The 15701-nt window shown below is 39.7% G+C and overlaps 1 protein-coding gene across 1 annotated transcript; it reads left to right on the forward strand.

Moving 5' to 3' along the window:
* Positions 1–9926: 9926 nt before the first annotated feature.
* snapc5 (small nuclear RNA activating complex, polypeptide 5) lies at positions 9927–15319 on the forward strand. Its single transcript, XM_080027317.1, has 4 exons — positions 9927–10059; positions 12148–12275; positions 12386–12466; positions 14710–15319. Exons 2-4 carry the CDS (start codon positions 12186–12188, stop codon positions 14905–14907), a joined length of 369 nt encoding a protein of 122 aa, XP_079883443.1. The 5' UTR covers positions 9927–10059; positions 12148–12185; the 3' UTR covers positions 14908–15319.
* The last annotated feature ends 382 nt before the right edge of the window (positions 15320–15701 follow it).

Consider the following 15701-nt stretch of genomic DNA (forward strand, 5'->3'; position numbering starts at 1 on the left):
GTCTTTCCTTTTGGCCGGGCTCCATTGTTAGTCTCCAGTCATGCCTGTGTGCTGTGATTATCAATGCACACATCTGGATGGAGTTAGCTAAGGAATCCTATAAAGAACCTAATGGGCTCTTCTAACATTTTTTGAAGACTGATTAAAAGCAGTTTCAGATCTTGTTCACATCAATGAGTTCCATCTGTGATCTATTTAAGTTTTCACTGAATTCGTTATCTACGTTACCTCCTCCCTTTCATCATAATGGGGGTTTGTGGGGGATTTGAAGGAGACTCCATGCTTTTTAGGTAATGCACAAGACTGCTGAATATTTGCTCATGAGGCAGGTTAGATACTTGAATAAACACGGACGGCTGCCCCATCACTTTCAAAGTGAGCATAGCCTGCACAGAAATTGTATGTGTTTCTGCAACATGAAAACGATCCCAGCTTCCTTAAAGCTCCCATATTATACACTTTTCGGTTCTATTATACACCACATTATATGGTCTTAGTGGTCCCTAATACGTTTTTCTTCAATTGTTTGCTGAAAAAAACTTTCAGATAATTTATTGTACTATGCTGATGTTCAGCTAATCTCACAATGGCCTATTTTTTTAAAAGAGCTGCAGCTCCCCTCGTAAATATACAATCTTTGAGCTCCCCCCGCCCCCTGTCCGGAAGCGAAGCCAGATACGCCTCGCCCTCTGTCTGTTTGTAAACAATGATGACGTATAGCCTGTTAGCACAGTTAGGTTTAGCCTACCCATGAGAAGAACCAAGTCTAGTGCTAGTAACGCACTTTGAACAGTTTGACATGACCTATCCTTGTCTACATGAAAGACTATGTTCATACAGATGCACTGACAGCTAGCCTGGCATTCCCAGACCTGCCACTAGGCGCTGACAAATTAAATTTGCTGCGCCTGTTGGTCTGGACACGCTCCGTTGAAGCTTTATCAAGAAGACCAGAAATCTGGGCTCACGTTTCAATTGGTTCTATCTAATATGGGCGCGCCAGAGCCCTTTATATGGTACTCTGGGGAGGACGTAACCGGATGATGACAGTGACGTGCATGCAACGTCGAAGCCGTGATAGTAAACATCAAAGATGGCTGCGGATATGTTCTGTGAGTTTGAGACTGCTTTGGCCTCGACCCTTAACGATTTGGAAGACGGCACTCAAATCTTTCATTAGCAAGTAAGTGGAATGTTCTGTTTTGCCGACCGACAACAGCAAACGTTTAATTTAACAGTTTAACAGCTGTTCACTAAACGAACGGGGCTTACGTCACCTTGTGCATCGCTCTGATTGGTTGTAGTGCTATACAACTGCGTGCAGTGGCATTTGAAATGCATGAGTAGGAGCCGCCCCTTGAGTTGGAAATTACTATTGATCGTGGCCAGACCCTCTGTCGTTCAAGATATCAGGGTCTGGATTTCCAGGCTAACTGACAGCCACACGCTAATGAAAACGGCATGTTCACAATAAAAATGCTGCAAAAGATGGTGGCTACTGCGAAGCTAGCTCGGGAGCTAGCTGCTAACAATACCACTAAAATCAGTGAAAAAATTATCTTCAAAGTCAGACTTCTTCAGTATACCTTCCAATCCTTTGTCCTGTTAAAAACGAGGCATTTCCAGACTGGTGTGGGGAATAGAAATATGTTTTTATGAGCAAAAGCTGAATGCTTGTCCCAAAGCTAATGGCTATACACCAGTCAGGCAAAAATACCAATAAAAACATTTATTTCAGTTTCACTGTTTGAAAAAAAGCACAAGTATCTTCCTATCCGTTGTGTTATTAAAAACGAGGCTGCTGTGGTTAAGATAAATTTGTGGATTATGCAACATTCATCATGTTTTGCCGTACTACAGGCATCTTGTCGCTTAGCAACAAGCAAACAACATGGGGGTGAAGGAATATTTTTCGAGAGGATCTCGGGCCGTGGACCAATAAGAAATAGGGGGGTGGACTGCACAGTGGAAGCTTCTGGCTTTCCAGTTTTTGACGTCAGAAACGGGGAGAATTCTGACTGGAGTATATTAGAGCTGCAACGATTAATCGACGAATCGATGATTAATCGATTATTAAAATAATCGCCAACTATTTTGATAATCGATGAATCGTTTTGAGTAATTTTTTAATAAAAAATGTCCATATTCTCTGATTTCAGCTTCTCAAATGTGAATATTTTCTGGTTTCTTTAATCCTATTATAACAGTAAACTGAAATATCTGTGTGTTTTGGACATAACAATACATTTGAGGACGTCAACATGTCAAAATTTTTCAACAATTTCTGACATTTTACGGACCAAAACACTAATCGATTAATAATCGATTAATCGAGAAAATAATCGACAGATTAATCGATTATCAAAATAATCGTTAGTTGCAGCCCTAGAGTATATTGGGAGGAGAGGTGGAGGGTTTCAGAAAAGGGGAGAGTGAGAAAAGGAGAGAGCTTTCTTTTTTTTGATACTTTGGCAGTCTGTAGGCACACCGTAGACCCATAATTATGTTCAAAAACATCGGAAAAGTGCATTTGCACAATATGGGAGCTTTAAAGCTTGGGTGGAGGATTTGGGGAGAAAATGCCAGTTGGGATAGAAATTCGAATTCAAATACAGTGGAGGAAATAAGTATTTGATCCCTCACCGATTTTGTAAGTTTGCCCACTTACAAAGAAATTAACGGTCTATAATTGTAAAGCTAGGTTTATTTTAACAGTGATAGACAGAATATCAAAAAGAAAATCCAGAAAATCACGTTTAAAAAAATATATAAATTATTTTGCATTTCATTGAGTGAAATAAGTATTTGATCCCCTACCAACCACAAATAATTCTGGCTCCCACAGATTAGTCCTTGTGCTTTAAAGTTTCCTATATAAAACACACGTCTCAACTTGTTACCTGTATAAAAGCACCTGTCCATAGAGTCAATCAATCAAACTCAAGACCAAAGAGCTGTCAAAGGACATCAGGGCCAAGATTGTAGACCTGCACAAGGCCGGAATAGACTACAAGACCATTGGCGAGAAGCTGGGTGAGAAGGAGAAAACTGTTGGTCCGATTATTCGAAAATGAAAGTAACACAAAATGACCATCAATCATCCCTCAGTCTGGGGCTCCATGCAATATCTCACCTCGTGGGGTATCAACGATCATGAGAAAGGTGAGGGATCAGCCCAGATCTACACAGGAGCTTGTTTATGATCCCAAGGCAGCTGGGACCACAGTCACCAAGAAAACCATTGGTAACACACTGTGCCGTAATGGATTGAAATCCTAGTGCCCGTAAGATCCCCCTGCTCAAGAACGGACATGTACAGAACCATCTGAAGTTTGCCAATGAATACCTGAACGACTCAGAGAATGCTTGCGAGAAGGTGATGTGGTCAGATTAGAACAAAATCAAGTTTTTTGGTATCATAGTGACTCGCCATGCTTGGAGGAAGAAGAATTCTGACTATGACCCCAGGAACACCATCCCCACAGTCAAGCATGGAGGTTGAAGCATTATGCTTTGGGGTTGTTTCTCTTCTAAGGGGACAGGTGGACTTCACTGCATCGAGGGAACTATGGATGGGGCCATGTACCATGAAATACTGGGTGACAACCTCTTTCTCTCAGCCAGGTCCGTAAAATGGGTCGTGGATGGGTCTTTCAGGACGTCAATGGCCCTAAAAATACAGCAAAGGCAACAAAGGAGAGGCTCAAGAAGAAGCACATTAAGGTCATGGAGTGGCCTAGCCAGTATCCGGACCTTAATCCAATAGATCTGAGGAGGGAACTGAAGCTCAAGTGACAGCCTCGGAACCTTAAAGATTAGGAAAGGATCTGCAAAGAGGGGTGGTCCAAATATCCTCCTGAGATGTGTGCAAACCTGGTCATCAACTACAAGACTGTCTGACCTCTGTACTTGCCAACAAGGGTTTCTCCACCAAGTACTAAGCAATGTTTTGATAGGGGATCAAATGCTTATTTCACTCTATGAAATGCAAAATAATTTCTATCTTTTTTTATGTGATTTTCTGGATTTTCTTTTTGATATTCTGATTATAGACCGTTCATTTCATATTAAGTGGGCAAACTTACAAAATCAGTGAGGGATCAAATACTTATTTCCTCCACTGTACCTCAACCGCAAAGTTTATTTTAATTTTTTATTCTTTATTATAGAACAACATTTACACAATTCAAAAAGGCATATCACATTCATATTCCTATCATACACACAAAACCGAGCGAGATCAACACACTTTACATAAAAGAAAATAGCATACAAAACAAAATAAAAACTAAACAAAAAACATCAACACAAGTGATCAATCAGGAATCAGGGCACACAAATATTCACTAAAAAGTTGGGCTCCTTTCATTTTACACAATTTAATTTTTTTTTATATAATACTAATTTGTTATAAAATGCAACAAAAACAGGGGAAGTTTTTAGAAATCGACATTTATGAATAAAATAGTTTGCCAATAAAATTTAATTATTATTTCCAAATTGAGTTTTTTGTTTTCCATTTTTAGACCAAATCTTATTTTCTCATACGTCAAAATAGGGATATCTTTCTCATTATAACTTATCCAGTACTGAAACCTATTCCAGAAAGTTTGGGTTGCATTACAAAGAAAAAAGAGATGTTCTACAGTTTCAATATCGGAATTACAGAAAGTACATACATTCAAATCAAGATTAAATCTTTGATTTAAGAAGTCATTACATGGATACATCTCATACAACAAGTGTGAGATTTATCCATGTGTGACTTTATTGGCAAACTATTTTATTCATAAATGTCGATTTCTAAAAACTTCCCCCGTTATTGTTTTTCTTTAAAAGCTAAATCTATCTGGGGGACATGTGACTTTATACTTTCTAGAAAAATATCTGAGTCAAAGGTGGAAAACTCTGAAGAATAAAGTTTGGAGTAGAATTTATAAATTTCTTCAGATATCTTTCTTTGATCTGTACATTCAATATCATTGACCATTAATGTATTTATCACCTTTCTCTCCTGTCTCCTTTTCTCTAATCCACTAAAATATGAAGTATTTTCCCCTTCCTCTACCCATTTAGCCCGAGATCTAACATAAGCACCTTGGGCCTTTTTGATATATAAATGATCTAACTTGTTTTGTAGGCTTATGAAGTTACTTTTATCAGCATCAGATATTACAGTCTTGTTACAACAATCACTTATGTCCTGCACCAATTGAACTTCATATTGTTTTTGTTGTCTATTTTTTGCTTTACTATATTGTATCGAGAACTCTCTTACCTTAAATTTAAAATACTCCCATCTGCTGCTACAACATTGTATACTCATGTCATTTTTTATTTCTCCTATTAAGTTTCTAACAACTCTAATAAACTCCTCATCTTTTAAAAGATCAGCATTAAATTTCCAATAATCTTTTTTATGCTTAGTCCTATTCTCTGGGTTTAATGTGAGATGAATCACACAGTGATCTGTTAGAGGGGCACTACTAATAGACACATTTTAAACATATTTTGTCATTTCAGGAGTTGCCAAACACAAATCTATCCTCGATTTACAGTTACCATTTGGTTTGTTCCATGAAAATTGACTGACATCTGGATTCCTATCCTTCCAAATATCCGTTAAGCTGTTGGAGTTACAAAAATCTAATAAAATAGGGTTCCATTGGTTAGTACTATATTTAGAAGGCCATCTATCTTGCCATTCATCGGGTGTCTAGTTTAGATCCCCACCGATCAAAATAAGCTCAGAATGATACATTTGTTTATATTCAACAATAACGTCTGTCACTTCTGATAACAGCAATTTGTTTTGCTTTTAAGGAAAGTTGTTTATCTTCTTTGTGTTGTGTCTTGTGGTCATGGACCGAAAATAAAAACATTTACTACTACTACTACTATTACCGTTATTAAAACCATAAATATTTATCAAAATAACAAACTCCCTTTCAACATTTAACACAACAGCTAGCCAATGACCAAACTCGTCAGCTTTAAAGGTGATTACCTTCCCAGGGCATCTATTGAAACATATGGCTACACCGCCAGAACGATTAGAACCGTGACTGAATAGGATTTTTTCACCCCACTGGTTTGACCAGAAGGTGGCATCATCGTTGCAGGCATGAGTCTCTTGTAAAAAAGTGCAGTGGGCTTTTTGTCCCTTACAAAATAAAAATACTGCTTTCCTCTTCACATTGTCCCTTAGATCCCTTGTGTTCAAAGAAATAAAAGATAAACTTGTTTTACCATAAATAAAGTAAAATACTGCTGTAAAAAAGTAAATAATAATTCAGCAGTGTATGCAAATATACTGTTAAAGTGCTCTCTAAATTAGCTTTAGAAGTATAGTATAGTATAGTAGATTTTATTTGGACATGGACATGACAATGTCATTGGACGAACCAGATGCATTGTTTACAGTGTGTTAGCATAAATGCTAGTATACAACACCTGTCCACAGGAGGCTTTTTTTAAAACAACAAAATAAACTAAACAAAACAGAAACAAGATCAAATACTGATAAAACAATGATAATTAAAAGATTAAAAATGCAGTATACAATAGAGTACAGAGCAGCAATATAATGAGTCAAATATATATATAGGCGGCTACGTAGAGTAAAACAAAGGCAGCATGATCAAACAATAAACCAGTTGTAAATTATTTGTGTGAGCACTGTTGATTTGATTTGAGCCGTTGTTTAAGTTCTCTGTTAAAAGTGTTGCTATTAGTCTCTAGTTGTAGACTAGTGGGCAAGAGGTTCCACAGTTTTGCCCCCTTTGCAGAGAAAACAGACTGACCGAAAGATGTCTTGTGCATTGGAACAAGACAATCACCATTGATGGAGGCTCGTGTAGTTGCCCGACGAGAGCTCTGACGTCTGATGGCCAATTCAGACAACAGTGGTGACACATGGTTATTTACACACTTAAAAAACAATTTAAGATTACTCAAATTAATAAAGTTATCAAAGGTGAGAAGGTTGTGTGTTTTTAGAATGCCACAGTGATGCCATCTCATGGGTTTCCGGTCCATGACTTTTATTGTCTGTTTGTATATTGAAAAGATAGGTTTTAATGTGGTAGAAGAAGTTTGTGACCATGATGTGATACAGTATGACAAATGAGAAAAAATCATAGCGTGCATAAATTATTTGGCCGTTTGACATAACAAGTCCCTTCTTATAAAACGAAAACAGTTTAGATTTAATTTGACCTTCTTTGCAACATACTTAACCTGCGTAACACATTTTTAATTCTTATCCAGGATGATGCCCAGATATTTTACTTCATTTACTGATTAAATTCATAAATTTTTGATTTGTACCTCAAAAACATCGGTGACAGGTCTATTACGGATGGAGAAGCACATAGAGACGGTTTTCTTCACATTAATGGTCAACTGAGACAGCTCAAGCCATTTTGAAATGCTGAGTAATGCTTGTGTCAGGTGCTCACCTGCTAAACCTGGTGTTTTACTGGACACATGGATAACAGTGTCATCAGCATACATTTGACAGTTGGAACCCGGACAGCAGTTTGGTAGGTCATTGATATACATAGAAAAAAGAAGAAGTGGGTAATCCTCTTACATTCAAAAAAATATATATACCCCTACCTTTAAATTATATATTCAAAAGCCTGTCCATGTCACGTCATATTATTTACTCCTTAGCATAGATGCGTCGACCATTTATGAAAGCAAAAGGACCGCGGAAATATGCTTTCTCACCAGCCTTTCTTGCTTGCAGAATCTGCGGCCAAAGTTTTTCCCTTTCCAACTTGTCTTCTCTGGTCAGATCCTCTGTGAACCGGATTTTTGCAGCCTCGCAGACCTGCGACTTCTTAGTCATTCTCCAAATGCCGTCTCTGTGCTGGCGCTTGGTAAACTGTACAATCACCTGACGCGTCCTGTTCTCCTCCATCCTCCCCAGGCGGTGTACGGTGTCAACGTAGTCGTCCATGTTCCGGGACCATTCTGGAGCGATGTCCCCGAGCAGACGAATCACATCTTGCCTGATGTTTTCCTCCATCTTCTCTCGCATTCCCTTTATTCTCAGGTTCCATCGTTTTTTGTATCGGTCCTGTTCTCTGGACCGCTCCGTGAGCTCGTCAACTTCTTTTCGTAGGACGGATACCTTGGTTTCCAAAACAGCGACCTTTTCCTTACACTCCTTTACCTCTTCAACGTTGAACTCGATTGATCTTGTTATGTTTATTTATTTTATTTATTTATTATTCTTTCGGACAATTCCACACAATACACAATTTTCTCTTGCAAATATTCATACATCATACTTTGTGTTGTCCGAAGGGAGACGGAAGAAGCCAAAGGCTTATCAGGTCCCGCCCCCATGTTAGCAATCATCACTGCATTTTTTGGGTCATCTTGGTATTAATCTCTGCCATTTTTATTTCTTGGGTGTCGAATCTATAATGAAGCGCTAGAATTTTCTCCATCACATCAGTGGCAGATGGATTTTGTTTAGAGATTTTTCTGGTGTGAGCACCTTTGGATGGAGTCAGTGGTGGGGAATCGCTCATCTCGTCGAGGCTTCGTTTCTCACCGCTAGCTGTTAGCTCCACATCCATGGCATAGTCGTGTTCTCTCTGAGAAGATGTAGCTTCTGCGCTATTTGCATCGTCTTCATGCGATTTTTGGTTCATTTCTAGCTTCTTCAGTTGTTTGGACATGGTCAGACGGTCAATTAAGACTTTTTAGCCGGGGTATATGATCAAAAAGCTCACTTTGAGGAACTTTCCCACATGTGCTCTAAATAGTCACAACCGCTCAGTCCGCCATCTTGCCGGAACTCCAAGTCGTGCCAAAGTGAATGGACAGTCCCAACAGCCAATAAGAACAGAGAATCGGAGCCTCGCTCTGATTGGTCAAAGTGTACAGCTCATGTTAACTTTGACCAATCAGAAATCATATACCCCAGCTTTAACATGGAAAATTATTACAAACTCATAAATATAGCTTTCAAACAAATGTATGTTGAAAGGCATGTTTGCAAACCTTTGTTTTGCCTAGTGTCACTCGCTTTTAGATTAGCCAATCTTAAAGTAAAACTACAATTTGAAGTCACACCAGCATGACAGGCAAATGTTCAGCCAACACACAGTGTGAGGAAGTAGCATACAGGCCTCCGTTTTAAGACATATTTGCCTTCCAATAGTGTGACCCTTATGTTTTATGAGGGAGACTAACACCATGAACTACATTTGTTACAAATTAGGCTTCCTGGTGTCTTAAAGGTGACACCTGCCACTTCAAACATTTCTCTCGAACCAAGGAGGACCAATGATAACCAAGTGGAGAGAAACAGCTCCATTAATTCACGTTAATTAGCAAAGGCTAGCTAACAGTCGTGTCCACCTGGTCAAATCATGGACCTCAAACTGAATACAGGGTAAATAACTAGCCTACTGTGGTTTGTTGACCCATATGTAAGCCCTGCTAGTTTTCTTACCGTCTAAATTACACCGTTGTGGTCATATTTTGTTCAATTTATCATTGAAAAACTGTTAACGCCACAAACTTAAATGGTAAATCGGTCATTACCGTCTTTTGGCCACGCGGTGTCGGCAGAATCCACGTTCGTCCACTACTGATGCTGCCTTCAGGTGTTACGCATAAAGTCTTATTTTTAGTCCTACAGAGTAGTTATGCGAGTTGTTCTTTATAGTAAAATTTGAAACCTTCAAACAGCAAATGAATGTCACTGTAATACGTTGTTATTAATGTTTGTCTATTACCTACAAGATTTAAGAGAGTTACGGCAGCTACAAACTAAAAGCAAACTCCTGCTCTGAAAGTCCTGACACGTCGTTCCTTCTCATCGTTCCCGAGATCGAAATATGAAATTTCCCACACCACATAAAGATACATGCCGGATGTGACCGCATAACCCAAGTGCCCAAACTTTAGCTAGTAGCTGTAGCACAACAGCTAAACAGTCAGTATTCAAAATAAAAGCTGTCGGAACCACAGTATCTTCTGTATCAAAGATTTCTACGGTGAAATGGAGATGTAGGCAGACTTCATTTAACAGAGGTAATGGTCGCAAACTGGGGGTTTCTCTTTCACGTGTTAAAACAAACTGTCATTTTGGGGGTACCGCTATTTAGCGAAATTGTTTTTCCGTACAAGAAACAAAACAATCTGTTACCCTTTTTTGTTATTTGAAACACTGTGTACTGATGTGAAGCATGAACGCCGACCAGTAAGTGACATGTAGATGTGGTGTTTTTGAATGAAATATAAATAGATGGGACAGGGACAGGATGAAACAGAAAGCAAGCAACATGTATTCGCCACATTGTGCACAGTGTGTGGACATTGAACAAGCATACTTGCAAGCAAGACTTATGATTGATTATAGTTAAGATACTTGCTGCTGTCCAACACAAGTTACGAGGCAGACACAATTTGACACGGTTGCATACATTGCAGGGATGGAAATTAACTTTTTTGCCTACCAGCCACTGTGGCAGGTAGATTTAAAAATCTACCAGCCACTCATCTTTTTTACCAGCCACTTTTTATACGCAATATCTTTTTTAATATATGCGTTAATGTTAAACAATACAATAGTAAGAATAGCTAATGAAAGTGTTTTTCATACAAATGTTTTCCATCAGAAGTCATTTGTACTGTAAGTAGGTGCTACCAAGGAACTGAGTTGCAAATGAAATGGTACACTCTTACTATATATGATACACAATACACGCCATCTTTATTTCAAAACATTGTATAAACTCCATATATACTCTGGGTTCAATGCAACTTTTTTTCCCAACTGGCCCGCTTGGCCAATAGATCCGAGTTTTACTGGCCCCTTGTATATTTTCACTGGCCCTGCAGACACCTTTTTTTCATCATTTAGTCAATAATTATAATACAGTATTGAAGTTACCTTTAGATTTCTTTTTTCTTTTTAGTTAATGATATGAAATGTTGATATTGTTTATCACTTTCTCCATATGCATTAGGGATGTGAATGTGTCGACACATTGACCGGTTTTCCACTTGCGCTCAAGTCGAATTTAAAAATAGAAATCTGAAAATCAGGGAGTTATGCCGTTTTATTAATGGGAGATGTCACCGTGTCACGTCTGGTCGTGAGCGCGCTGCAGGAGCGTCACTTCTGCAAGGTGCGTGCATGAAGTAATCAGCTACACATAAGAGTCCGGTGTGGGACCATTTTTTCACTGTTGATAAAAAACAGTGCAGTGCAAAAGATGCAGCATAATGTTGAACGCTCGTCTGAGACTATGACGTTAAATCATCTAGAAACACACGATGCCTTCGTCCGAGCAAAGCAGCGTTTCACCGTGAGATCACTAGTGAGTGCGCGAGCCACCGCACGGGGAAGAACTCTGTGGTTTGAGGCTCAAATAATAACCGGGGATATTCTCCCCGTTAGCGATATCGATGGGAAAGGCTTCCCTGTTTGTATGCGATCTGATTGTATGTCTCGAGCCTTAAATACAAAGCCATGTCGGCAAACTGACTGCGCGACTCAAGGGACTGTATGTGAGCCGAATCCCTCCGTTAGTTTCTGTTTCAGCCGACACAATTAAAATCACCTCTAAGCACGGACAGCGTTTAAATAAAGCCTCTCATTTGTATTACCATTAGGGCTTTGATGCAAATACTGTAACAACGGCGGCAGCTCTGCTGCTTAAAGGAAAAGCGCAGTTTTCACTTTATTTTCAGCACCTCAACCTCTGCTGTGGGAAGAAAAAAAGGGGGCAAAGTAAGTCGATTGATTTGTCGACTTATGCCTCCACACGTTAACTCGCAGATAGTATTTCCTAGCGGAGCGGATCGCGCCGTAGTTCAGTTCGACTAGAAAGGCAAAAAGAAACTGTTGAACTGTGTAGCGCCCTGTCATCATGTTCATGACGAATGTATTAAATATGCAAATTAGATCGGACCTGACTGGAAAGTATTACCCGACACAGTGGCGGGTGAAGTGACACAATTTACACGCCAGCACACAAATCTACCCGCATTTGGCGTGTGGCGGGTGTTAATTTCCATCCCTGATACATTGGCTTCCCCATCCTCTTTGCTATAAACACACAATCTGGTATGACACTGTATCCCTAACTACTTATCTCTTGTCTTCCCTCTCAGTGTTGAGGAATGGTCTGACTGCAGCAGCACCAGTAAAGATGCACAGCCGTCTGCAGGAGTTGAAGAAGGAAGAGGAGACCCTCCTCAAAATCAAAGTCATGCTACAAGACCAGCTGAACAGGTTGAAGGTGAGCATGCAAGCTTAGCTTGCAGTGTGAGTGTACCATAGATAGTATGAGTGCACTGGCTACTGTGGGCCTGTAGTACCTGTGGTTTATTTATTGTATGTGTGTTTCAGTTTGAAGAAGGGGCCTTGAAATCCATCATTAATGCCCAAACAGAAGAGGGAGCTTCTGAACGCTTCTCCCCAGACACTGAGGTAAATCACTGTACCAGAGAGAACATCAGCATCGCCAACCCTGCTCAATTATCAGATTATTTTATTAAGATCATACGTTTGCCTGTATTTGTTGATTAATTCACACTTAAGTTGGTTTGTTGAAATTGAGGATCAGATCTCTTCACTTCTACTACACTACTCTACTTTACTGTCATGCTGGGGATGTTACAGTTCACTGGCCTGCATCTCTGTGATTACATTTACATACACACTAAAACGATGTCACTCTTCTGTAATAACGTCAAGACAGGAGATCAGTATATGTGTAACAATAATCTGATCTAAAACCCCTGGTTACCCACCCATGTAGAAGTGTTGCTGAGTTTACTGGGTGCAATTGAATCCTTTAATTTCTGGGGGAATAATCAGATTATTACAGTGCACATAAAGGCTCTAACTGAACATTTTACTTTTTAAATTATTCCTTTTACTCAGAACCGGTAATTTGTGGTTATGAACCCTTTTAAGCAGCTTGCTTCGAATCGCATAAATGATATGATTTATACTTTGTTTACTACACATCTTCTGCTTTTTTGAGAAGGTTATATTGGTTTTATTTGGGTTTTATGTACTATATTTTAAATATGAATTAGAAATGCCTCTCCTTTCTACAACTAAACACTAATATTTAATTAAACATAAACTCAGTGACATGATCACGGTTGAACCATATTTTAAACATGCATGCAATAGTTTTAGGTTGTATTCACACCTGCCGTGTTTAGTTCGGTTGAAACGTACTCAGGTGCACTTCTGCCTTCGGAGCGCATCTTTCAGGCAGGTGTCAATAAAGCAATCGCACCCGGGGCGGACCAAACAAGCTCACCGAGACCCAGCTGAAGAGGTGCAGTTCGTTAGTGGTGTGAATTGGGCCGGACTCGATCCAACCCAAATGCAGGAAGCACTGTGCCTTTTTTCTTTTTTAATAAATCGCCGTCAACTTCACATTATGGGACGCCATTGTTGGGAAGAGTAGTTGTGGTTTGACCGGGAGCCCGAGCAAATATATTACGATTTGATAGACATGACGCGCAAAAATGCTGATGAGATGAAGGAGAGGGGAGCGTCCCCTGCACAGTGCCAACAGGTTCACGCTGCGCCTTGCATGATATGTGTGTTTATTTTGCTTCCCATGTTAACGGGACCGTCAATACTACGTTTCAGCTGGTCAATGCTGGTTCACATGCTAAAGGGGCAATTTGAAAGTGGACCACACTAAACAAAAACAATCTAAATTCTATTTGGTCTCGACCTAAGTGAACTATCGGACTTTCCCAGTGTGAATACACCCTTATGGCGCTTTTCCACCGCACATGTAGCTCTACTCGACTCAACTCGACTCAGCTCAACTCGGTTTTGGTAGCAACACAGGTCGTTTTCCACTGCAAATAGTACCTCCTGAACATGGGCGGGGTCGTCATTAAAAGGGCCAGAAAGCCGACTCCGGAGCCAAGTAGCAAAGCAGAATTTACGAGCAAGTGTTTTCCTATTAATTGAACCAACTGCCAAAAATACAGATGGAAAAGGCGAGTCGAGTTGAGCTGATACCATGCAGTGGAAAAGCGCCGTAATTAGGCTATCTAGCTGCTAGCTGCCCTACATGTCTCCTCTCGTGTTATGTACAGTATGTTTAAAGTAACGTCCTCAACAATCAACACATCTGGGTGAGCTTAGCGAATATATGGAAATTTCTTTACGTTTTTCGGATCTGTGATGCAAATCAAATGAAAGAGAGCCAGAATAGCCACAGCTATTTTGTCTCGCACACGGCGAGACAAAATAGACTCAAAGTCCCGGAGAGTTTAGGAGTTTATACAACAGAATAATGTTGGGAGTTTCTGGTCAATCAGTGGCCAGCAGTCTGCCGACGTCACCTTTTAGCATCGGCTCAGCTCGCTTGGGAAAAAAAAACAGTCAGTACCAGGTACCATATTTTTGCGGTAGAAACGCCAAAATGCGAGGCGAGTTGAGCTGATACCGCGCAGTGGAAAAGCGCCATTAGACTCGAATGGCCTTAAGAAAATGTAGATTCATCAAACTGTATTTAGAGATCATTGTGGCTCCTGTTAGATATTCATTTTAACTTCACTTGAGCTTTATCCAATAATATTTTACTGAGTTTCTTTCCTATTTCCTTTATAGTCCCCATATGCCCACTTCTTCTGCGCTAAATAGGAGTCAATTGGTATAGTATATGTTTATTTTTGTTTTTGTTGTTTCAGGTTCACATTAACCTTGACGATGAGAGTGAGATCAATCGAACCAAACTGCTACTGAATGCGGCTGTGGATTATGATATGGAAGAGGACGATGAGGAGGACGAGGAAGACGATGAGGAGGAAGATGATGAGGATAATGAAGAAGATGAAGATGAGCTAGGGTTTATGCCTGAGGAGGTTGAGGACAATGAAGATTACTGAGATTCTCAGTGTTTCAACGGGCTTCGATGTATCCACCACTGCAGAAGAACCACGTGTAATGGACATAAGTTTTTGTTTCTTGTTTTTTTCCTGTTCAGCTGTTTTGTACTATCACTAGGATGTTTAATTTATTTGAATGGAGTGAGTAACAGTTACAGTTTAGTGATGTTTGGTGCAACTGTATCCTCTCCTTTGCCTTATTTGAGGCATGTCAACAGGTTTTCAAGTGATGTTAGATTTCCTATGTCAAATCTTGTGAGAAATGTCTCACTGGAAAACAGTAAGACAGTGTTGAGCTTGCTAGGGGCTTAGAGCTTACTAGACATGTTGTGCATTTTGAGGATTAGCAGAAAAATGTATGGCTGGGCCATATGAGAAGATAGTGTGTATGCCTAATTCTGTAAGAAATGATGATCTTAAGCACAAAATAAAATGTTTTGCATTGGGTTCAACTGACTGATTTGTGCTATGTACTGTACACTTACGTCAACTTGCTTTTTTCAGATGTAATGAGTGTTTACTTATTGGCAAGTGGATACATCTTTTTTATTTGTTTGTTTTCTTTTCAGGTACTCAGTTGAGGTAATACCTATGCAAGACTGTCCTAATCTCACCCGGGGTAAATGGGTAATGCAGTGCAAACACTTTCCACTCGCAAACCATTCAGCATTTTCTAAACAGCTAAAACAATACAGTTAGCCTCACAATAAGGCCAGCTTTCACATTGACAGCAGGGACAGCTCTGGAGAAGGGTGGTGCTACAACAGGGAAAGTACAATAGAGATTGCACCAAT

Source organism: Ammodytes marinus (assembly GCF_949987685.1).
Source record: "Ammodytes marinus genome assembly, chromosome: 5".
Lineage (NCBI taxonomy): Eukaryota > Metazoa > Chordata > Actinopteri > Uranoscopiformes > Ammodytidae > Ammodytes > Ammodytes marinus.